The sequence below is a fragment of the Drosophila yakuba genome, chromosome 3L (genome assembly GCF_016746365.2).
Source record: "Drosophila yakuba strain Tai18E2 chromosome 3L, Prin_Dyak_Tai18E2_2.1, whole genome shotgun sequence".
Lineage (NCBI taxonomy): Eukaryota > Metazoa > Arthropoda > Insecta > Diptera > Drosophilidae > Drosophila > Drosophila yakuba.
Genome location: NC_052529.2, coordinates 18,891,392 through 18,913,530, shown reverse-complemented (window position 1 = coordinate 18,913,530; position 22,139 = coordinate 18,891,392). Strand labels below are relative to the sequence as shown.

The 22,139-nt window shown below is 44.6% G+C and overlaps 10 protein-coding genes across 12 annotated transcripts; 3 read left to right on the top strand and 7 right to left on the bottom strand.

Annotated features, from left to right (window-relative positions):
* Nucleotides 1–2,918: 2,918 nt before the first annotated feature.
* Nucleotides 2,919–7,266, bottom strand: LOC6534591 (gastrula zinc finger protein XlCGF8.2DB). Of its 3 annotated transcripts, none has more exons than XM_002095231.4 (4): nucleotides 6,912–7,264; nucleotides 4,794–5,563; nucleotides 4,205–4,600; nucleotides 2,919–4,145 (listed from the first exon to the last, which is right to left on the bottom strand). In XM_002095231.4, exons 2-4 carry the CDS (start codon nucleotides 5,367–5,369, stop codon nucleotides 3,549–3,551), a joined length of 1,569 nt encoding a protein of 522 aa, XP_002095267.1. In that variant the 5' UTR covers nucleotides 5,370–5,563; nucleotides 6,912–7,264; the 3' UTR covers nucleotides 2,919–3,548. The 3 variants fall into 3 exon arrangements, with proteins under 3 accessions (XP_002095267.1, XP_039229828.1, XP_015050731.1); XM_039373894.2 differs by having other exon boundaries at nucleotides 7,075–7,264; XM_015195245.3 differs by having other exon boundaries at nucleotides 3,879–4,145; nucleotides 4,210–4,600; nucleotides 6,912–7,266.
* A 286-nt stretch (nucleotides 7,267–7,552) lies between these two features.
* On the top strand, nucleotides 7,553–8,333 carry LOC6539348 (DNA-directed RNA polymerases I, II, and III subunit RPABC3). Its single transcript, XM_002086206.4, has 2 exons — nucleotides 7,553–7,753; nucleotides 7,826–8,333. Exon 2 carries the CDS (start codon nucleotides 7,831–7,833, stop codon nucleotides 8,278–8,280), a length of 450 nt encoding a protein of 149 aa, XP_002086242.1. The 5' UTR covers nucleotides 7,553–7,753; nucleotides 7,826–7,830; the 3' UTR covers nucleotides 8,281–8,333.
* On the bottom strand, nucleotides 8,311–9,279 carry LOC6539350 (proline-rich extensin-like protein EPR1). The gene has a single exon (XM_002086207.3). It carries the CDS (start codon nucleotides 9,040–9,042, stop codon nucleotides 8,380–8,382), a length of 663 nt encoding a protein of 220 aa, XP_002086243.1. The 5' UTR covers nucleotides 9,043–9,279; the 3' UTR covers nucleotides 8,311–8,379.
* A 12-nt stretch (nucleotides 9,280–9,291) lies between these two features.
* Nucleotides 9,292–10,143, bottom strand: LOC6539351 (receptor-transporting protein 3). The gene has a single exon (XM_002086208.4). It carries the CDS (start codon nucleotides 10,051–10,053, stop codon nucleotides 9,466–9,468), a length of 588 nt encoding a protein of 195 aa, XP_002086244.2. The 5' UTR covers nucleotides 10,054–10,143; the 3' UTR covers nucleotides 9,292–9,465.
* Nucleotides 10,144–11,398: 1,255 nt separating this feature from the next.
* Nucleotides 11,399–12,049, bottom strand: LOC6539352 (extensin). Its single transcript, XM_002086209.4, has one exon. The coding sequence runs from the start codon at nucleotides 12,047–12,049 to the stop codon at nucleotides 11,534–11,536; it is 516 nt and encodes a 171-aa protein (XP_002086245.1). The 3' UTR covers nucleotides 11,399–11,533.
* Nucleotides 12,050–12,799: 750 nt separating this feature from the next.
* On the top strand, nucleotides 12,800–13,452 carry LOC6539353 (titin). The gene has a single exon (XM_002086210.4). The coding sequence runs from the start codon at nucleotides 12,800–12,802 to the stop codon at nucleotides 13,373–13,375; it is 576 nt and encodes a 191-aa protein (XP_002086246.2). The 3' UTR covers nucleotides 13,376–13,452.
* Nucleotides 13,453–13,627: 175 nt separating this feature from the next.
* LOC6534586 lies at nucleotides 13,628–15,333 on the bottom strand. The gene has a single exon (XM_002095226.4). The coding sequence runs from the start codon at nucleotides 15,244–15,246 to the stop codon at nucleotides 14,665–14,667; it is 582 nt and encodes a 193-aa protein (XP_002095262.1). The 5' UTR covers nucleotides 15,247–15,333; the 3' UTR covers nucleotides 13,628–14,664.
* Nucleotides 15,334–16,629: 1,296 nt separating this feature from the next.
* Nucleotides 16,630–17,484, bottom strand: LOC6539355. Its single transcript, XM_002086212.4, has 2 exons — nucleotides 16,923–17,484; nucleotides 16,630–16,789 (listed from the first exon to the last, which is right to left on the bottom strand). Exon 1 carries the CDS (start codon nucleotides 17,433–17,435, stop codon nucleotides 16,935–16,937), a length of 501 nt encoding a protein of 166 aa, XP_002086248.2. The 5' UTR covers nucleotides 17,436–17,484; the 3' UTR covers nucleotides 16,630–16,789; nucleotides 16,923–16,934.
* Nucleotides 17,485–18,978: 1,494 nt separating this feature from the next.
* On the top strand, nucleotides 18,979–19,999 carry LOC6534584. Its single transcript, XM_002095224.3, has one exon. It carries the CDS (start codon nucleotides 19,130–19,132, stop codon nucleotides 19,895–19,897), a length of 768 nt encoding a protein of 255 aa, XP_002095260.1. The 5' UTR covers nucleotides 18,979–19,129; the 3' UTR covers nucleotides 19,898–19,999.
* Nucleotides 20,000–20,715: 716 nt separating this feature from the next.
* LOC6539357 lies at nucleotides 20,716–22,061 on the bottom strand. Its single transcript, XM_002086214.4, has one exon. The coding sequence runs from the start codon at nucleotides 21,714–21,716 to the stop codon at nucleotides 20,907–20,909; it is 810 nt and encodes a 269-aa protein (XP_002086250.2). The 5' UTR covers nucleotides 21,717–22,061; the 3' UTR covers nucleotides 20,716–20,906.
* Nucleotides 22,062–22,139: the final 78 nt, after the last annotated feature.

The following is a 22,139-nucleotide window of genomic DNA, read 5'->3' as shown; positions in this document are numbered from 1 at the left end:
AGGCCTTGCTGACAGAACAAAGAAGTCGTCCATTTGTAATTGTTGTTTCTTATGCTCTTTTGCAGTTTTTGTTGCAATAAGGGCAGCGCAGACATGGCCAAGGATTACCACTGCAACGCACTTCCCCATGCCGTACCCATACAGGCATACACCCATACTCAAACGCATACAGTCATTCTTAAGCCCCAACCCCAGCTCAATCCCGTACCCAAGCCCAGAGCTTTGGCTATACAAACCATCTGTAGACTCGTACTTTTGCTGAAGCAATCCGACTGCGCAGGCCTGCATACTTTTATGACTTTTGACTTGACTTTGACTTGCCTCCTAAATCGCCCTGGCTAGCCTAAGTTGAATGACCTCAAAGACTTGTCTCCCTTTATCTATATATGTATATATAGCGTGTCGAAACAACATTTCAATGAAATCATCTTCACAAATTGGTGAATGTCACAATTAATTTAAATGCTTAAATAAAACAAGGATGTATATAGTTATTTATAAAAAAAAGTATTACTACAATTCCCACATTTACCATACAGAACTTCTAATTTCTTGAAAACTGAACTTTGGAGCCCAATGCACAATATGTCGGCCCTAGTTAAATTAAATGCTCTGTGAACTTGGTTTCACTTGGGCATTCCCAGGCAATTATGGATTTCTCCTACTTTAGCCCTTGCCGATGACGTGGGCTACTGCAATTTAGCTAGCCAGTTTCCCGCCTCCGTCTCAAATATGATGTCAGTGGAGAACTCCACTCAAACTTCTCTTGGGCTTAGATTCATTTTAAAGAGTTTGTCTCCAAGTGGTATGACATTAGCCCAATGCCAGGGTAAATTCGCTAATAAGCCGCAGACAACAAAAGAATTATGCATTACATAATGACAATCAAGCTAACGCAAATGATACCGACCAAGCATGGGCTAAAGTCGAATCAATTTGTTTCAGTCCAGGTCCCGAAAGATAAACGAAAATGGGACCTGCTCCTCGGAGGCTCTCGAGACAGGCTGCTCCTCCGCGTTCTCATCATTAACATTGTCCCGGTCAAATACAGGTATGCAGATCAGGCTGAGCCACCAACGAGCCCTGGCCAACAGGCGAAACATGCGTACTTACATACGTCTGTGACTATTTGTTTCACGAATTCGCGGCGCATTTTACTTGGAAAATAAACAAGCGGATTTAAGTTGCGTTTGTGGAACTTCATATACTCTTCTTATCCGGTGGAATGTTGTAAAGAATATATTAATTTACTTGGGAGGGGTACAGTTTCAACGTCTCACTACCAAGTAAAAAATTTTTATATTTTGTATATATTTGTCCCGACATTTTAAATGTAACTTGTAAGTTGTGAACGACAAACAACACCAGCAATGATATTGTCATCCTGTAACTAACTGAACAAGTTTTCACATATAGCCGCTAGATCGAGTGTGACTGCTCTCTAACCAGCAGAGGCATTCTGTCCGTCGGCCCAAACATGGCAAAAGGCATGTCCATCCTTCCTATCGCAACAAGAGCAATTTGTTCTAATGCGCCATGGCAGCGGCAGCTGCTGAAAATGGCGAGACTAAATCTGTGGAAGAAGCGGAAGGAGCTGGAGTGCCTGACTTGCAGTTGCAACGGCCGTGGAGAAGCAGGAGGACATGGAGGTGGCAGTGGGCGGTGGGAGCAGGAGTAACCGAGTTAGCTGAGATTGCAAAAAGGGCAACCAGTGAACACGCAACGGCCAGAACAAATGTAGACATTAAGCTGCTGCCCGGGACCAGCAATTGAGATCGGGGCGGGGCGGGAGCGGGAACGGAATGGGATGGGATGAAAGACTGGCGGAGATTACATCAGCAGCTTCAGGTGACAGACACGCAATGGTTTGTCCGGAGGCAAATCCCAGGCTGGACCTGGCTATCATAAAATCGTAACTATATTTGACACATAAAATTGTACATACATCTAAGCAAATGGCACCCCCACCAGGCGATTCCTTTGGGTTGACACTAACGGTCGCGTCAATAAATTTGCCGTGCAAATTCATTAATTGCTTTGGGTGGGTGGAAGTTCGTGGAGCGGAGGAAGTGGCGCGGGCAGGTGCCACAGCGCCTGCAGATGCCACCGCTGCTCAGAGCTCAGTTCGCTTCCAGTGCGGTATTTGCCATAAAAAATATTGGCCACCTTAATGTAAGTGGCTTATAAATTTGTGCACAAGCCCAAGCCATTTATGGCCATCGAGCAGGGACCCATGGGGCACTTGTACCTAACTGTTTATGTGGTTAGATGCCATCCTGGTTGGGTGTGCCTGGGTGTTTCTGTGTGGCTCGGTGCTTTTTTAGGCTGCATTCAAATATGGAATGCAGCTTCCAGCCGGACATGGCTTAAAATCCCATAGATTAGCCTCAAAGGTCAGAACCACGGCAGCCAGATGAATAAAATTGATTGATTCAAGTGTGTTCACATCCCTATTGCTATTGCTATTAGATGCGACCGAAATAAATTGTTAAAACAAACAAACTTAAAACTTATTGTATTGTAGGATAATGCATTGATGCATATGCAAGTTCGAAAGTTGATTGAAATAATGTGTCCTGCCTAAAAAAAAGCCGCTTTGTTATTTGGGGAGGGTGGAGTCGACGCGGCCAAAATTCTTTCTTTCTTTCTTTAAAAAATGTTAAATATTAAATGAATAGTGAAACTAATGGGTCGTCAAATAAACTTAAAACGATTCTTATTATTTTTTTAAATCATTCAATTTGACAGATCCTCTCAATCTCTTCTTAAGTAGTTTTGTTAAGGAACATCCTTTGACTCTTTTCAATTGCGAAAGAAAAGACATAACTAAGGAACTTCCAAAATAAGGAAACCTAATACTAGTTGCAAATAGTTTCATGTTTACAGTTTTTGAAAGATCAGAAAACGAATTTCCAGTATTTGGTATTGGATTGTAATCACAAACAATATTTATTATTCATTTCATTACTTCACTTGCGTATTTTGATTTGCATTTCAGTTGTATACTTCAGATTTTGCATTCTTTACACAATACATTGTACGCCTTCGAGTTTTTGAAATAAAAAAATGGTTGGAAAAGACAAATGGCAACTAAATGCATTAAGCTTATTCGTTTTACAAGCATGGCCACAAATAGTTGTGTTGTACTGAGCTGTTATAGATTCACTTCGGGACAATCTGTTTCTCTGGCAAGACTAAGAATACAAAATATTTGAGGTTTCAATCGTGTTAAACTTATTATTATATAAATTATTGCATCGAAATTCGTTCTTAAACTAATTTCCTTTTATAGGAAAATGATTATGCCCACACTAACTCATACATTTTTCAAATTATCCTTTTTGGTATCAGCAAAATTGGGGTAAGGGATAGTAATTCATAAAAATGATCTTTAGTACAAAGTATACATCTTTGGGATAAATTATTTGGTTGGGTTTCATTCTGCAACTTTGGGTTACTAGACACTAAACTAAATGGCAAGAACTATTTCTACAAATCCTTCTTCTATGGCACACTCGCATTTGGCGTTGGCTAGCAACTCCGGGATTCTACTTCTGCTTCATATACATGGTAGCAATTTTCTCAAGAATTGTGTCGATAGATAACAATTCGTCGCTGAATTTCTGCATTGTGGGGGCTGGCACAATCCACTTTAGAAATTCCTCCACATTTAGACGGAGTCTGGCCAATGGTGCCATCGTGGCGTCATCATGGGATTGTCGCTGAGCCAGCTTTAAGGATGCAATGATAACGTTATCGATCAGACGCTTCTCGTAACCCAATTGGCGTAGCTTCTGAGCGGAGCTAATTTTTTTCAGTACCACTGCCATGTTGAATCTTAACACAGAGAGGATTTGCGCATCTTCAGACTGACTGCCACTGGATTGGTCTCCGCCAACAGGACACTTATCGCACTGCTCAACATGCGACTGCAGCTCCACCTTGATCTTAAAGAACTCGTTGCAGCCTTCGCACATGTAGGGCTTTTGCTGTTTGTGTATCTTCTTCATATGGTTCTTAAGGTGTGCCAGCTGAGAGAAAGCTACTTCGTCCTCGCACAGCTGGCAGCGAAAGGGTTTTTCTCCCGTGTGCTTCCGGATGTGCAGTTTTAGTACGCTTGAATGGGCAAAGGTCTGGTGGCAGATCTGATGGGAGTTTAAATATAAGTTAGGGCTACATGCAGGCTAAGACCCTTTCAACTTACCCTACATTGGTATGGGCGCTCTCCTGTATGCATCCGCATGTGGACATTGTACTGGCTCTTCTGGGTGAAATATGTGTTGCACACCTCGCACACGTGTGTCTTAACAGCGGCGTGTCTCTGCATGTGAGTGGCCAGATCCTCGTCCGGCTCGATCATTTTGTGGCATATCTCGCACTCAAATTGCGTCAGCTTGTGGTGCTCCTGGTTTATGTGGGCCCTCAGGGCCAGCTCATTGGCGAATTGGCTTTCACAGATGCTGCACCGGTGTTCCATGCCCTGTTCGTGTCGCTCCATGTGCACCCGCAAATTGGCGTTGGTTGAGAAGCTGGCCGAACACTTTGTGCAGTTGAACTGCTGGATACTCGTCTTGTGGTGAGAAACCATGTGCTGTTGAAGCTGCAATATAGATAATAATATATATTGGTAACACTTACGGTTGCTAAAACTATTAAAACAAAAGCCTAACCAGAAATTTATAAACATATAAATTTAAGCTTATAATAAAAAAACAAATAACTTTTTGGGGTCTTAGAAAAGTATATAATCCATCGTTAAATCAAAATTTGAAATTGATTGTCGTATTACTCACCTGACCTCCTCGGGCGAATTTTTTGTCACAGAGGGCGCAGGGATAGGGCTTCTCGCCAGAGTGGAGGCGCATGTGGAGGCGCAGGCGCTCCTTTAGTGCGAATGATTTTGGGCACTGGGAACAGACGAACTGCTTCCGATGCTCGTGGGCGGTGGTAATATGGTTCTTCAGATTGACCGCCTGGCGGTAGCTCTTGCCACAATCCTTGCACTTGTGCGGTCGCTCGTCCGAGTGGATAAGCATATGGCGCTGCAGATCCGTCTTGCCGCCGAACTCCTTGGAGCATTGGCTGCAGACATGGTGCTTGCGTTTCACCGGTTCGACCTTTCGGGCAGACTTCTTCAGCTGCGGCTGCACGTAGTCGTCATCCCTTGAGTCCTGCTCTCCGCCGTCGTCCTCTTCCTCCTCCACACATGCGTCCCGCAGACTTGCCAAGCTGCTCTTCCTCCTCTTGATCGAAAGTATGTGGCCTGGTGAGGATTCCCTCGCCGCCGGCGGCGAGGACAACGATATGCCGCTGTCTGTGAGCAGAGAGACGGCGTCCTCCTTGGACACACTACGACGGCTGCGTACCATTTGTTTGCTTTTATTATTTCAATTCGTAACTAAGATTTTGAGGACCGCTTCCTGGGAAACACCGGCACCAGCTGTTTGGCTTTACTTCTAAAGTTAATTTTCTACGTATGTAATTAGGGATTCGTATTTTTCGTTTCAATTTGCTACTTCTAGGATAGTCCCATACACCATTGGTTTGGATTAGTTTAGATGAGCTGCAAAAAAGTTAAGAACTGTTTTAATTCTCCATTCACCGTGCGCCACGTTCCGAAGCAGAGGGAGAATCAAAAACACGGACAGAAATAGTAACCGTATGTGAGGCCGAAACAGAAACAAGAAAAGAAACACCAACGGAACAGAACCTCCAGCTGTGTCAACAGTGATAAGACCTATGCACAGGAAAAATATTACCAAAATTGGGAGATTTGCATATTTAGGTGCTTGAAAGGGCACGACTTTATACTTTTTGATGTGTTTACTACAATAGTTCTTATTATTTTGGGAGTGTTGTCAGAATCACTTCGTAGTTATACCCAGTACTTATGAATTATATGCAATACATTGGCTATCCAATTTGGAAATAGCCGTGTATGTTCTGAACTATACAAATGCACAGTTTTTCGCGGTGTAGAGAGATAGGAGCTCCATAGTCTCGAAGTGTATCGCGTTATCATTTGGCATTTCCAGCGAACGTAAGCTTCCACAAAAATATCCCAGTTTGTTGCCTTAATCTTTTGTTTGGGAGGGAGCGAGATGGATGAAACCGACTGATAAGATCCCGAGGAAGGCAACAACTGATAAGCAATCCAACACACTCACTGAAATCACAAAATAGCCATAGATAGATATCGAGATAAAGCTGTACAACCTGCCCGTTTTCGATCCCGCGGCGTCTGTTCTCCGAGGCAGCGGAGTTTCCAATGAAAAGCGAGCACAGAGAAAATGCAACTGGAAGAGAGCGACGACGATGACCCTGGACTGCGACGAACATCTGGCAAACAGATTGGGAACCCTCCGATTCCGATACCAGCGCCGATCCCGGCCCGACCAACCCCCCGCCCCTGCGGAGGGTTAATGGTTCATTAGAGCCGCACCCGCAGAAGCTGAAAACTAACTCACTTTAACTGCACAACGGCCCTCGACCAAACTGTTGAAAAAGCGAATTAAAGCTAGAATCCGGAGCCGGGAATCGAAACTGAAAGAGAACGGGGCAAAAAGCACGAACGACAGCGAAAATCACACACAAAAAGCGAAAATAAAGAAGTGAATACATAACAGCAGTTTTGTAATGCTAAATAGGCAGGGTTATGGGGGTGGGTAAGGGTTAAGCGAGGGGGAGGGGGAGGGGGAGGAGCCGTTGAAGTCTTTCGTATTTGGGGCACAAAACTCGACGACTCCAAAGTTTTCGGGGTCTTGCAACCGATTGTTAGTAATTGTTATAAATGCACCAGCACCACAAGAGTCATATACGTAAATCAGACCATTCTACACATATGCTACACATTTGGCCCAGGGGTTCCACATTTAACACCAACACCGCAGCACCATTAGGCGCGGACTTACCCTCGCAGTAAGCGGGAATCGCTAAGCTAAGAGCCCTCGATCCGCAGGAGCACATCGTCACTCCTAATGGGACACACCTTGACTTCTTATACATTCCGCGTCCGACTAGGAGTTCGCTTCTTTTTTGTTTATAATTTTGACGCCCCGAGCTGTGTGTACATACTTTTTGCAATCCGCTAGCTGGCAGTCCGGCTGGCTTTTCAAGGTGTATCCATCGTGCTGCCTGCGGCTTAGCCTGAGTACTATGGAGGTTTGCCTGCTCTAAGCCAATACCAATTTGCAATCTATCAAAATAAATAACAGTTTTCGGTGGTTTTTCGATGTTGTTCTTAATCTTAGTGATGTGCACTTACCGATTTACGGTCACACAGGGACTATGTCCGCACGTCTAAAGATGGGAGCGTGATTCAGAGCCACTTTTCAGAGAAAAAAAATTGTGAAAGTTTTGTAAAATACAATAACGTGTTGGTTATAAATTAGAAACCCATCTACAAAAAAAAATAAAAAATCACCTTAAATTATGTCTTGCAATATTTATGGAAATTTTAATAACAGCCATTAAACGTGACTTCTTTTGCACACTGAAATCACAGACTGCTGAACGCGACCACTTTGCACACTGAAATCGCAGTGGTGTGGCAACGCCCGAAGCCGCCAGAAAGGTCTGGCAACGCTGATTCTTAAACACGCGCAAGCAAAATATTTAAGAAATGGAAATCAGTAGCTAACAATAGTGTAAATATTATAATATTCTGCTGAAATAAACCCCTTTCAATAAAAACCACGCAACTACCTCTGCTTAAAGGATTTAATACATATAAACTCCAATCACCCGACACAAGGTAAAGCGTGCGTTTTTGGAGCTCCGCTGATGTGACTTCAAAGCATTAACTCAATTACTATCAAATTTCCAGCTAACATGGCTGGAGTACTCTTTGAGGACATCTTTAACGTGAAGGACATGGATCCGGAGGGCAAGAAGTTCGACCGTGTGTCCCGCCTGCACTGCGAGTCCGAGTCTTTTAAGATGGACCTGATCCTGGACATCAACTCGTGGCTGTACCCCATGGAGCTGGGTGACAAGTTCCGCCTGGTACTGGCCACCACGCTGCGCGAAGATGGTTGCCCGGACAGCGGAGAGTACAATCCAATGGAGCACGAGGGCACGCGGGCGGACAGCTTTGAGTACGTGATGTACGGCAAAATCTACAGGATCGAGGGTGACGAGGCACACAACGAGGCCTCCCGACTCTCCGCTTACGTGTCCTTCGGGGGCCTGCTGATGCGGCTGCAGGGTGACGCCAACAATCTTCACGGCTTCGAGGTGGACCAGCACATGTACCTACTAATGAAGCGGCTGGCCTTCTAAAATTTCTACCTACTTATATTCGTTCGCAAATTAGACATAAACAACAAACTTTATTTACAGTGCGTTCATAACATTGGTTGGAGTGCTGAAAGATGTAGTCTATTGCCTGGATGGGCGTCTCAAAGGCGCATTTATAATCAGTCGTGAAGGCCGTGGGCGGAAAGGAATGCGGCGATCTACGAAGGGCAATGCCTGTGGAGTCGATGGGAACACTGGAGTGGGCCTAATAGCATTCACAATCTTGGCCGAATTGGGTGGAGCATGGGCCGTAAGCTTAGCAGGCCGACGCTGCGGGCGGAAGGCAGCCAGGCGGTTCAATAGCGGAAGAACATACTGAGCTTGGGGTGGCAGCGGCAAACTGGCCAAATTAATTATAGCTGCGCTTTGTGGTAAGGGGTTGGAGCTGACATCGTTGGCTGGCTGGTCTGGAGGTCCGTAGGTCTGATCGGGCGGTCCATAAACTTGATCCGGTGGGCCGTAGGTCTCAGCTGGAGTTTCCACTACTGTTGGCGGCCCGTATGTTTCAGCTGGAGGACCATATGTCTCCTCTGGTTGAAGAAATACAACCTCCTCCTCCGTTGGCAGGTCGAATGGCGGATCGGGGACCAGGCCTGCTGGTGGATATGGAGCTTGTTCCTGTCTTTGCAGGAACATACTCGCCGCGGGTCCTGGAAACCTCAGTTGACTGCCTTTAATTCCATTCAGGCAAAGAATGGAACAAAGCGCAAAGGTGGCCAGAGAAGCAGTTGAATAACCGGACATTGTGGTGTGCTGACATGAACTACTGCATGGGGCGGCTAAGTGGCGCCTATAAGTACCCACTGGGGATGCCCTTGGGGACTGCCCAATCCAAACACCTGAAGAAACATCGAGGCCAATGGCTTATATGGCAGGTCCAACGATACGTGCCCATCGATGTAAGTACTGGCTAGCTTGAAAATACTAGCATATTGTTTTTACACAAAAACAAGAAATAAATAAATATAAAAGTACAAGTGCAACGCTATCTAATAAGTTTTGTCATGGATTTATTTTTAAATTGAATTTTGTAAGTAATAATATTTGAATACATTTTTTGGTGTACGGTGCCCGAATGATGTCACAAGAATAGATCTAACATCTAAGTTTTTGATGCAGTGATTGATAAAGTCTGATGCAATAAATCTTACGCCAAAGTTGTTGAGCCTACCAACTGCGACGCAGGATTAGACGCTGAGGAACGGGCTTCTGGGAACGCCGTCCTTGAGGAAATCGTTGGTAGAGTCGTGCGGACTGAACGGGCTGAGGCTGGTCAAGACTGCTGGCTACAACGATCACAGTGCCATCCTCAGTAACTTCCAACTGTGGTTCATCCTCCTCGGCGTCCTCATCAGCGGGCTGCAGCTTGGCACCATCCACCGATGCTTCGTCAGTTTCTGGAATATCATCAGTCTCGATGGGATTCTCTGGCTGCGCATCAGCCTCGGGAGCAATAACCGGCACGGAGTCGGCCTCTGGAGGTCCGTAGGTGTTATCTGGTGGCCCATATGTGTTGTCAGGAGGTCCATAGGTGTTATCAGGTGGCAGATAAGAGTTCTCCGGCTTGATTGTCGAACTGGGCAAATCGAAGGGGACACTCGGAGTGATGCCAGCCTCTGGGTATCCAGTGGGCGAAGGACTGGGTATATTCTCCACCTGGCGCACCGGGAATCTCCGGGGAATTGGTTCCGCGGAACTCAGTGCCAACAGGCTGAGGACAAGAATAGCAATTGGTGCGCCAGTCGGTTTACTCATTTTCGCGGTTGAAGGGCTTCTGTTCTGATTTCTCAATCCGAGTCGACTTATTTATAGCCCGAAGCCACCAGATCGAGTTCTGCTATAATTTATGCTCGTTGCTTTCAGTTTTAGGCTCTTATTCCCGGTTAAGCTTTGATTATGTTGCGATCGGCGACGATGTAGCTTCAGCTTAATACCCGATACGTGACTCTTTTTCAAAATTCATTGGCCAATGCTATGATTTGGAATACGCGTCCGTTTCCCCTCCTTGGAATCATTCATTAACACTTAGCGCGGGCTTTGGCGTCGTTGTGAACATTTGAGTTTGTTTGGTTTTGGGTTCTTGGCAGTTCATAATTTTATTTGATAAACTTTGTATTCATGCAAAACAAATTAGGCTGTAAAAAAATCCATCAAATACGCACTTTTAAAGACACGTCCCATTTAGACAGTTTTTATTAAGGTCAATGAAAATCGAATATATAAAAAAATTGGTTATTATTAGTTTAGCTTATGGAACTGTATACTTTTTCTGATTTTTAATAATTCAATCATATTAAAATATATGAAAATTCATTTTCAGTTTTTAACAGGGTCAATGAAAATGGAATGACAAAAATGTATAATTTGTTTAGCTTTTGGATTAACCATTTACCTTCTAACTTACTTTTACTTTTCTGATTTTTGATGATTTAATTACTAAGTACATGCATATAATAATTAAGTACTATTAATGGGTAAACAATTTAGAAATTTAGGTAAGATACGCACTTAATGTTTGCACAAGATAAAGGCTTCATCGCCACCCCGCATTGGAAACACTTGGACCAATGACATTAAATATTAATATTCTAATGTCTTTGCTTGGACTCACTATACATCATGCGAGCGACTAGGAGTTCTTATTTGTTTATAATTTTGACGCCTCCGAAATGACCAATAAAACTTTGGGTAACCAAACTGCTACGTAAGAGATTCATTTAATGTTTGTTAAGGCAGGTCACTTTTGTTGGGAACCCGAAGGTATATTATAGCTTACTTATTACTTTACAGAGCTCCTAATAGACCATATATTTAATTTAGAAATAAAGATATTGAAAATTATCTTAGAAGAATATTATCTTATTTATTAAATTAGCTATGCATCCCGGGTACCTGGTAGTTGAGACACTCGACTCCCTTTTGTCTTTAAATAATAAAGTTTCCGCCATGAGCGATCCTGGTCAAAAATGTAAAATATTAATGAAATAGTAAATGTGTTCATATATCTGTTAGCTTAATCAAATAAATGAATATAGTTTTGCGCCACTAAAAACCAGACTAAAAACTTTTGTAATAGACAAATTGTAAAAAGGTTTGGGTTAACTTATATATTTAGTCAATTATTCACTTATTTAAATGAAAATATTTAACAACAATTTATTTAGCAACAAAGCATTAAATGCATATCCTAATGTGTCGATACCATTTAATTTCTAGCAAATTAGGGTTGCCCCTTTCAGATGGTGTACACCAGCACGGATCCAGAGCGAATGGTCTGAGCGGATCGAAGCTTCTGCGAGGTCGGACGACGGCTGCGGAGGCGTTCGTTACGAGGCTGGATCAAACCGGCGGGTACGGGATCCGCAACAGGGGGCTGGTCCGATGGGCCATCGGCTGGAGGTCCATAGGTGTTTTCCGGTTCGGCAGGAGGTCCATAGGTATTATCCGGAGGTCCGTAGGTGTTGTCGGGCTGAGCTGGTGGTCCGTAGGTTAGATCAGGCTGCGCTTCGGTTTCCGTGGGAAGGTCGAAAGGCACCTCCGGTGTAACTCCTGATGGCGGATAAGGGGCCGAGGCTGGAGTGGGTACAATATCCACGGCGGGGTCGGCCGGAGCAGCCTGATCCTCTGGAGCCTGCTCCTGACGGGCAAACTGCAGGCGTGCTGATCGGCCACGGAACCTAGTAGGCTCCGCCAGAGAAACGGCAGACATGGCTGCGATCAGGAGCAGGGAGCAGAGGAACTTGTGAGCCATGTTGAGTTGCTGCTGAGTTGGCTTAGAATGTTGTCAATAGCTGGAAGTGGGGCGCCTTTTATACAAACTGAAGTTTTCGGCCACGTTTATTTGGCACATCGAGGGACACCCTTTCGGTGGCCTATGGACGTGACAATATTTAGTCAAGGGCCCATGTCTAAGCTATAACCATTGGCCGTTAATTATAACCCGCGGGCATTTAACTTTTTCATATTACGTGGCTTCACTGGCTATGAGCAATGGGTTGCAACTTGAAGTCGAAGTAGTAACGAAAAAATAGGAGAGCTTACTAAAATATATCGTTATTTTTTTTAATTTTATAAATAGGTTAAAGATATTTCTTTTAAAATTTGTGTCCATACCAAATCAACATTGCAAGAAATAATAGCAATTTGTCGCACTTTAGCTGAGCTACTGGGTTTCTTGCACAACCTACTTCCCATTTTAATGTGCTGAGAATGACACTAAGTACATAGCCTATGCTTCACATGGACTACTAGGGCTATAGATCTGCTAGCACTTTAAATTCCGCTCCACTGTGCGGCGCCTGCTTGACATACGCATTCGCATTGATGGATTTCAAATCGCGGCGCTCTGCTTAAAATGCACGGCGTTGTTGGCTGGGCTAGAATCGTTGTCCAGTGACCACCGATCAGCAGGGCCACCGGCCACCGCTGCGGCATTTGGAGGTATAAAAGTTAAAGCTCCATATACGACAGCCAACACAGCTCCACTGCAAGTTCCACGATCATGGCACGTTATCAGTTCCTCAGTTCGCTCCTTCTCCTGCTGGCCATCTGCGCCGTGAATTGTGCGGCACAGGCACCACTTCGGCGGACTCTGCGTCTGCGTCCGGTGGCGTTCGCCCGGCAGGAGGTGGCTCCCACGCCCTATCCCTCGGCTGCTGAGCTGAAACCCGCCGCCGAACAGCCCGCACTGACATACGGACCTCCCGAGGATGTGGATACAGATGCCTTGCCGTCGGAGCAGGAGCTACCAGTGGACACTTTCGAGCCTACCCCAGAAAACGAGGAGGTGGACACCGAGGAGAGCTCCCTTGAGGCCACCACACCCTCCTCCGCTCCGGCCCGCCTACGCAGCCGCCAGAGACTGGCCAAATTGCAGCTGTCCAAGCCCAAGCGCCTCCGCCAACGCATAGCTCGCCTGGAGGAGCTGCCCGTGAATGAAGAAGTGGCTCCGGTGGCTCCGGTGGTTCCAGTTGCTCAGGCACCAGCATTGGCCACGCCTCAGTTTTACTATGTAGGTGCCCAGCAACCGTACTACCTGGCAGCCTACAACGCTGCACCCCAGCAAGTGGGCTGGTAGTAACCCAAGTCTTCTTCACCTAATTTGTTCGGTTTCGATTTAATTTTGCTGTTAAAAATATATTTTTGCAATTTGTATAAAAATTGAGTGTCTGCTTGTTTTGCTTACGTTTTAAGTAATCTTAGAACTTTAAGGGCTGATGCTGATGCATTGCTGCATCTTGCCATGCTCGTCTACACGAGTCTGTCACCCCGCCATGAACTATAGGTGGTGTGAAGTGTGAGTTAAGCCTTCTTATTACGCATAGGGCGATTATGGCTTCAGTCAAACGTCTACAATCTGCGAGAACTGTCTCCCTTTTTTATTATTATACATTTATAATGAAGGAGATTAATACGTATTCCTTATTTTGCATGCGAAATTAATTAACTGTTAATAAAATAAAGAATTTTAAAAGCGGATGAAATTTGGTTGCCCCACTTTACACAACGCTCAAAGATCTTTATTTTTAAATAACTTATAGCAAGTCATTCGCCTTTAAGATAGACCTCTTCTGAACGAGCTTCTGTTCAGAATGCTTAGCATATCCCCTTGACATGTGAGTTGCCAGGAAGCGTTCCCTTCGCATACTTTTAGCGGAATTTTATGGTCTTTTGTGAATGGTTTCCCATTTCCAATGCATATTTAATGCATTGTTTTATTCTAGGTGCAGTGGCTGGCTCACAAGTGTAATGGCTTGTGAAGCTATTTTTTACCCCTTCCTTGTAGAGCAAAAGGGTATTTTAGATTTGTTGAAAAGTATGTAACATGCAGAAGGAAGCGTTTCCGAGCATATGAAGTATATATGTAAATTCTTGATTAGGATGAATAGTCAAGTTGATCTGGCCCTGTCCGACTGTCTGCTCGTCTGTATGAGAAAATAGAACCTTCAACACACAAAATTTCTGTTACAACTGTCTTGTGTAATAAGTCTCTAAATTTAGGCGTTCAAATTATAGAAAAAGTATTTTTCAAAAAGTCAAACAACCAAAGATACTTTTATGTACTGTTTCCTAAATAGAATAAAGTGTTTGAAAGCTAAAAAAAAATCTATGAAGTGTACATCGAGTCAATTAAAATACGATTCAGGGTTATCATCACGACTCCACGAGTAACGGGTATAATAATTGATGTGCTCGGACATGGCATCTATCTTATCAGCTTTGAGTTGATTCCATTATCGCTACCTATAAATACGCATTTTTTTCTTTATATAAAATAAATAAGTAATTCTATATGTAAATTCGCACATATTTGAGTTAGTAAAACGAAAGCTTTTTAAATCTCATTGTTGTTATTAAATTAGATTGTTAACCGCGGAAAGATCCCCGCGTTTCCAGAGCGCCCACTTCACGTCTCGAGCTGTTCCGATGAGCCTCGATTGCCTGGTAGTTAATGAACCAAAAGGGCTGCTGTTCCACGGGCAGCTGACTCAAGTGGTTGACCCACTCCTGATCACCATGGGCATCGATTGGCAGCTGGCTAAGAACCGGGGTCACGGAGGTTGCCGGACTGCCGGCTGTGGAACTAGTGGACTGCGTTGTGGATTGTGGGTTGTCCTCTGCTCCAAATCGGTTGGCCACAGTGGGAACCGCCTCCGGAGCAGACCCACTTATTGGCAGTACTAGGGGAACTCCAACGGGCGGCCTCTGGGAGGCTCCGAAGGGTAGATTGATTAGAGCTGGCTTCTGCGAACTGGATGGCTCTCCAAATCTCGTAGCTATGTCCACTCCGGTGATATTCTCCACGGCTGTGTTTTGGGTTGCGTGGTACTTGTCCTTCTGACTTAGTCCACCTGGTGGCCTCAGTCCCGCAAAGGCGGGCCGTTGGGCTCTTATAGTTTCCAACAGAGCCATGGTGATGATAGCCACGGCAAACATTCGTGTCAACATTGTTACAATGAAAATTTCACTTTTTGCACGAGTTTCTCCGGTAGCTTCACGCGAAGTAATCTGGCCTGATCTTCTCCGACAACTGAGTACAGGCGACTCGAAAGATCATTTAAATAAGCTTCGATTCTCTGCTCGAAAGCAGCTTTTCTTCAAAACAGTTGCACAGAAAGAAAAGTATATAAGACATCGTCATTATAATAAAATATAATAAATATTATAAAAAGTATGTAAGCCAAATACCATTTTTATTTTGTTTAGTAATTAATTAATTATTTTTATATTAATAGTTGTAATAAAACGTTCTTAATAGATATTGCATCGTTTTGTTTCGGTTTATACTACTGTACTGGTTCTTAACGAATTTTTTTGTTCAAACAAGTTGCACAGAAAGAAAAGTGTATGAGACATCGTCATTATAATTAAATGTGTTGAAAAGTATGTAAGCTAAATATGAATTTCATTTTTTTTTATTAATTAATTAATTTTTTGTATATTAATTGTTGTAATAAAACGTTCTTATTTTTTATTGCTTTCGTTTTGTTTCGGTGTATACTACGGTAATGAGTCTTAACGCGACTAATTAAATATTTAATTCCCCGTGATATACGTAATTTATACTCTCTCTATTTTGATGGGAAATTTTTAATCGTTGAGTTTCTTAAAGTGTGTGTAGGTTATTTGTAGTCGAAGGGAACAATTTCTTAACTTCCTTACTTTGTGATGTGTAATGTTTTTACCTTAATGGCTAAAAATACTCTTACATTGGCCCTTGACAGTCCGTCGAAACTTAAAATGTTTAAATGCAATTAAATGAATCATTTAATTTGTTAATTATGTGTGTTGGGATTGTTTTATTCTTCCGGATAGTTCCTAGAGAACTTCTCTCTTATTTACACAGCATTTTAAATAATAATTATTAATATTGTTCCATTTGTGATAATGGATCCATAAATAAAACTCAATAATTAGTGCTGTTATTAAAAATAACATCACATAAATACATTAGAATTTGTTTTCTTTTTTTATGATAATAAATCATGATTTTTTTCAATATTTTTCGTCTTGATCCATGTGCACTATTTTCCCACACTGATTACTTAAACTGACCTGAGTCGAATTCAAGATTAGAGTATTAATTTTTCACCAGAAGACTGGCGTATTTCTTGTTTTTTTGCGGTCGGGGCAATCCCCAATTCGTCACCAGTTTGCGAAGCGTGCGTTCCCAAACCGGTTCCAGGTCTTCCTCTTCAACCACTCTCCCGATGATCAATAACTTCTTGATTAAGTTGGCAGAAAATTGGTTTTTGGACGCGTCTAGCTAAGTTTCTTCCCCTCTGTGCCGAAGTGATTCACTGGTGGGTCTGCCAGAAAAAAAGAACGTTCTATCTCGAAACCAAATTTATTTGCATTATATTATAATCGAATGTGTGTTTCCTGTGTATGAGTGCGGGATCAGGTGAAAAAGTGTTCCTGTGTGTGTTTTTGTCGTCATCGTGGCTGGTTGGATCGTCATGGGTTTTTGTTTTGAGTTGTCTGCTGGGAACTGCAAGCAAAAAATAAAGAACTTTTAAAGATATTCTAGATTTAGTCATTTAAAATATATATGTATAAATTCCTAGAGGTATATATTTCTCCCTACGGAGATAAAAGTTATTCTTGATGAGTTAACTCCTTACGTGGAATTCCATTTAAAAGCGTCTCAAGGTAGACCGGGCGGCACTCAATTTGGCTGGACGAGCTGCGGCGGAAAGTGGACGACGATAAGCCACAGGCTTGGCTACTCTCCGGTAGTTGGCGGCCCTCCTCGCAGCTACCAAACGGGCCTGCTGCTCCGCCGGAATGTCAGCGGTGGCGGGCAGGTCGTTTCCGGTTACGTCGGGTGGGCCGTACACCTCGTCGGGAACGCTGTTAGGCGCAGCATCAGGTGGTCCGTAAACGGCATCCGGAGTGGGTTCAGCGGCCGAGGGAGCAGCAGCCTCGTCAAAGGGCACTTCCGGCTTTAGTTCATCCGCCGAGGGATAGGGCGTGACGGCATCCGGATCAGCTGCGTCGGCGGGAGCCAGCTCTTGGCGAGCGGAGTACCTCGAACGTCCGCGGCTGAGCCGCTGCGAATAGCGCTGCTGCTGGGCTTGGGAAACGGCCAACAAGCTAAGGGCTGCAGCCAAAAGGATAACCTGGAACTTTGCCATGCTGGAGAAGGATGGATTGAAGTGTATCTGCGGGAAGGCTGAGCCAACGACTGATGACTGGAAGAGCCTACTTGGGCGCTTTTATAGCTAGGACTTGGATGGGCACCTGTTTAATGTGCGACGCATGGACCCAGCGTGGGCATCCTTTTTTGGACCTATGGTCTGACGTCGGCACACTACTATGGTCTTGGTTACCCACGATCGCCGGTGTCTGCGGCGTCTTTATGAGCCCACGACGTGACCAGAAATGGGAAGCAGATGTAGAGGTCCGAGGTTCCGACAGAAATCACTCCAATATCTGGAAGTGTCTCTAGAGCGATTAAACCAATCACTCAACATTAAAACGCTCTTAATGTGACAGAAGGTGAATTAACGGCTAGTCGTAAATTTGGGGCGAAGTTAAAGGATATTGGTAGAATGGAAACAGACAGAAATCTATTTTAGTCCAAGGCACGTAGCCTTGAAATATTTTAAATTTTTATTGTACAGAATTAATATAACTAATATATTTTATAGTTAGAATCATACTCATCCTAATTTAAAGAACATTTTGAGCTAAAAAAAAAACTTTTACCCGTTACTCAGCTAGTGAAAGAGGAAGGAGAGACTTCAACACTGGTCGTGGCAGTTTTGGGCGGTTTGTGGGCGTTATAGTGGGCGTGGCGACATGGGTCTATGCCTATGTCTCTGGAGTCTGCACGCCTAATCTCAACTTTCTAGCTTTTATAGTTCCTGAGATCTTGGCGTTCATACGGACAGACAGAAGGACATGGCCAGATCGACTTGGCTATTGATCCTAATTAAGATAATTAGGAATATACATATATACTTTATGTGATCGGAAAGGCTTCCTTCTGCCTGTTACATGTTTTCAACAAATTTAGTACACCCTTTTACTTTTTATATTACAAAATAATAATAATTTAAGAAAGTAAAATAGCTTGATGCCTTGCGGAGTATACTATAAAATTTGTATAAAGTAAAACGAATATGTATATTCCAACTTATACATCCTTAAGTGCTAAAAGTTATTTCATTTAATTACAAGTTAAGATTGAATATGGTTTATATGTTTTATAAATTTTCGTTTGCGTACACCTATTATTTATATTTAATCATCCTCACTTCATTTCATGTAGTGATAGTTCAGGACGTGACATAAAACAATCGATTGGGGGAATGGGCTTGGTGACCTTGACGGTCACCTCAACGCCAAATCGTTGATCGCATAAATATTGATTATAAGTGTTTAATCAAAAATTCTAACACTCAAGCTAACAAATTCAGCATAATGCAATTGACAACAGTGGACGATGTCGACTTCGCTCCCTCTTTTCGCTTTCAATTGGCTGGGGATTGGGTTTCGTGTCACGTACAAAACGCATTTAATTTTCAAAGAACATGGCGAATCGGACGTGGACATCGGACGCCAGTTGGCAGTAGGAGACCGGTGATAATGTGGGCGATATGGTGGAGATATGAGCTGGCAGCGGACGTGGTTTTGTCGGCGGAGACCAGAAACAAACAAAAAGCTATGCAAAATAAATCATTAAGTGTGCGCCTAAACGATGTCGTGTCGATATAGAAGCCTCATGTCAATATTCTCCGGGATTGAGAACTCTGTATAAAAGTATCGCCCGCAATCATACCTGGATCAGTTGGGTCTAAATTCGGGCCGAGATCGAAACGCCAGCATGCAGTGTGTTCTACCAGTTATCCTTTGCCTTTGGGTCCTCAATCCTGTCGAGATCGAAGCGCGTCAGGTCAGGATCAACCGTTATGCGGTTAGTGTGCAGGAGGATCAGCCGTCTGAGGCTAAGGATGCTCCCTATCCGGCGGCGGGCTATAGACCACAAGGTCGCTCCTTCTGGCTGCCAGGCGAAGCGGAAGTAGAGGTTACAGAAGGGCAAGGGGTTGTGGAAGTGGAGGTTCAGGAAGGCTCAGGTTTGGGCGCGGATCAGCAGACAACCACAACCGAGCTGCCTCTCGAGGATTTGTTAAACAGTACCACAGATTCAACCGGAGATTGGAGCACGACCACCAATGGGGATTTCGTGGACACTACCACAGCTCCCCCAGCTGCGGAATCGCGTTCCAGTCGAGCATTTATGAATGCCCCTTATCCACCAGCTGGTTACCGACCAAGTCGCGCCTTCCGCCTGCCCACAGAGCAGAATGCCGAGGAGGAGCAGCAGCCCTTCTCCAGCAACTCCACCGACAGCAACGCCGATCACCCGATCTGCGGTGTCAGCACTAATCCCCTGAAACCCACTCCGGAGCCAGGATCCAAGAATGAGCCCGACTCGGAGAGTGTGGTCTTTACTGCCAATGTGGGACCCGCTGTGGTGGTGGCTAGAGCACCCTCCTCCATCCCGGTGGCTATTCCCTTGCGATCGCAGCCTCTGATCCGGGCTCCCAGATCGCGGGGATTTGTCTACACTACGCGTGTGGAGCAGCGGTGATGATGGGAAGGGAAGTAATCATAATCATTGTTAACAGCTCAGTATTTAAAGTTACTTTTGTGTATGAAGAAATAAATATTTTTTTTTGTTATTTACCTTTAAGCCTCTTGGTATTTACTTAGACAGTAATTGGGTGAAAATCAATTTAATTTATAAACTACTTGTTTTCCACTTCAAGCTACTCGAGTTGTTTTACTTTACTTGACAGCGAAGATTTTGGAAGCCTAATACAAATTATAACGTATCATTCTTGATCGGCTGGAAGTTTTAGCACGTTTCAAACTTTATTCCTCTAACGTCACTGAATGTTTTGTTAAATGTTGTTTTCGTTCGCAATTGAAGAAGGAGTGTTTTCTATCAAATGGTGACAGCTTATGTCTAGAGTCAGCCGGAATATTCTGCTTCCCAACATCCGGGCATCCCGACATCCGTATTAAGTTTGACGTGCGGATGTGCGAAGTTTTAACCGTGGAACGTGCGTGGCATCCGGAAAGGCGTTCGACTACTTTGGAGGAGGAGGTGGAGCCCCTAACCCCCACACCCTCCCATCCCGTCTTCACAGAGGATTCAAATTGAATAACGAGTAAGCGAGTGCTCCCTGTACCAAGTGACGGGAGGAGTGAATCCGCCGCGACCATTGAACCTACCTTATAGATACTTGATACTTGTTGAGCGGTCGGTGTTTTCGTGACAGACATTTATGGCGATATTTTTGAATATTTTATGTGAGAGTTTCGTGAATTTGCCACGGCATTCTATTGAAGCGACATCCAATAAATTTGGCTACAAGGTACCATATTTATGAAAAGATTTGTAAATATGTAAGGAATCCGATGCTTTTTAATATATGGGCTTATTTATTTCGTAACAGGCCATTCAGAAGGCCATTCGATAAGCATATTCAAGAGGTAACAAAAGTCATCAATAACGAGTTAAGAAACTTTAACAGAGTCAGCGTGGCCACCGCACCGGGTTAATTGATTCGTCCTGGCACGCCTCCTTGGGAAAGTCAGCGCAAATTGTGCACGTAATTGACAATCAAAGGATCATCGAAGCTGGTGGGCACGATTTCGATGGAGTGCACAGCCGGCTGCAAGTGGACATCGCTGTCGATGTGCGTGAAGCTGGCCAGCTGGAGGTCCAGGTCATCGGGGCCGCCATCCACCAGCACGTACTCGGCCTCCGGCTCCACGATGGCCAGCTCCACGGCGGCATTATTGTCGCCGGGCACCTGCGGCTGCTCGGCAATCGAAAGAGTTGCATTTTCATTGTCCTGGGAGAGGGAGATGGCCAGGTTCGGTGGTGGGGATTCCACTCCGGCAGGAGTGGCATCGATTGCAAACAGTTTGGTTGAGTCCGCAGTTGTGCTGCTCTCTGTGGTTGAACTTTCAGGGGTGACGACCTCCTCCTCCTCCTTCTGCTCGGCGGCTTCCCTTGGCTGCTCAGTGGTAGTTATCTCCACATCGGCCTTGTTGTCGTCCTTCCCCTCGTCGTCCTGCTCCTCCAGTTGGCGCTCAATTTCACGGAGTCGCTTGGGTGTTGTACTGAGCAGCAGGAGCTTCCCGGACTTCTCTGGCACCATGGCGCCATCCTCATGTAAAGTGCCCGGGGCAGGATCTATCAGTATGCTGGCCTCCTCGTCGCGACTCAAAGCAGGACCCGCCAAAGTTGTGGACTCTTCAGTGGTGACATCACCCTCTTGATCCCGGATAACCGCACTAGTTGTGGTTTCCGGAACCTCCGAATCCCCTCCGGGACGGATAACAGCCGCCTGGACCACAGCCAGGCACAGTAGAGTGCAACGCAGTCCTTTCCACATGTTCGCTGGTCAATTTGCTGACGATTTGATGGCACTCCATTCCCGACGAGCGTATTTATACAAATGGTTCCCACCCATTCGGGAACTGTCATAATTTCAGCCCTGAGCATTTAATTTAAGGCGGAACTTCCGCAAGTGGCCCAAACCGGAAATGTAATGCCCCCGTCTGTGGGCGTGAGTTTCTGTCTGCCAGAGGGTGTTGTGTTGTGCGAGTCTGTGGCGGCATTGGAGGAGGCCAGAAAGGCCTGGGTCGCTACACCTTAAGCCCCACACAGCCCCATTGACCGCAACGATGGCCACGGTGGCAACCCCAAAAAGTCACTTTACATTCTTGCCTTTAACTTCGTTACGCATACTAGATCGCTTACAGCTGAGGTTCATATGCTAGTGTCAGTGGCTAAAGTTAACTGTAATGTGAAGATA

Coding starts and splice junctions, on each gene's coding strand:
- LOC6534584 (XM_002095224.3), top strand. CDS start 19,130: ATGCAGTGTGTTCTACCAGTTATCCTTTGCCTTTGGGTCCTCAATCCT.
- LOC6539350 (XM_002086207.3), bottom strand. CDS start 9,042: ATGTCCGGTTATTCAACTGCTTCTCTGGCCACCTTTGCGCTTTGTTCC.
- LOC6539357 (XM_002086214.4), bottom strand. CDS start 21,716: ATGTGGAAAGGACTGCGTTGCACTCTACTGTGCCTGGCTGTGGTCCAG.
- LOC6539351 (XM_002086208.4), bottom strand. CDS start 10,053: ATGAGTAAACCGACTGGCGCACCAATTGCTATTCTTGTCCTCAGCCTG.
- LOC6534586 (XM_002095226.4), bottom strand. CDS start 15,246: ATGTTGACACGAATGTTTGCCGTGGCTATCATCACCATGGCTCTGTTG.
- LOC6539348 (XM_002086206.4), top strand. CDS start 7,831: ATGGCTGGAGTACTCTTTGAGGACATCTTTAACGTGAAGGACATGGAT.
- LOC6539355 (XM_002086212.4), bottom strand. CDS start 17,435: ATGGCAAAGTTCCAGGTTATCCTTTTGGCTGCAGCCCTTAGCTTGTTG.
- LOC6534591 (XM_002095231.4), bottom strand. CDS start 5,369: ATGGTACGCAGCCGTCGTAGTGTGTCCAAGGAGGACGCCGTCTCTCTG. Junction 4,601..4,793: donor AATTCGCCCGAGGAGGTCAG/GTGAGTAATACG, acceptor TCTATATTGCAG/CTTCAACAGCACATGGTTTC. Junction 4,146..4,204: donor AGCGCCCATACCAATGTAGG/GTAAGTTGAAAG, acceptor AACTCCCATCAG/ATCTGCCACCAGACCTTTGC.
- LOC6539352 (XM_002086209.4), bottom strand. CDS start 12,049: ATGGCTCACAAGTTCCTCTGCTCCCTGCTCCTGATCGCAGCCATGTCT.
- LOC6539353 (XM_002086210.4), top strand. CDS start 12,800: ATGGCACGTTATCAGTTCCTCAGTTCGCTCCTTCTCCTGCTGGCCATC.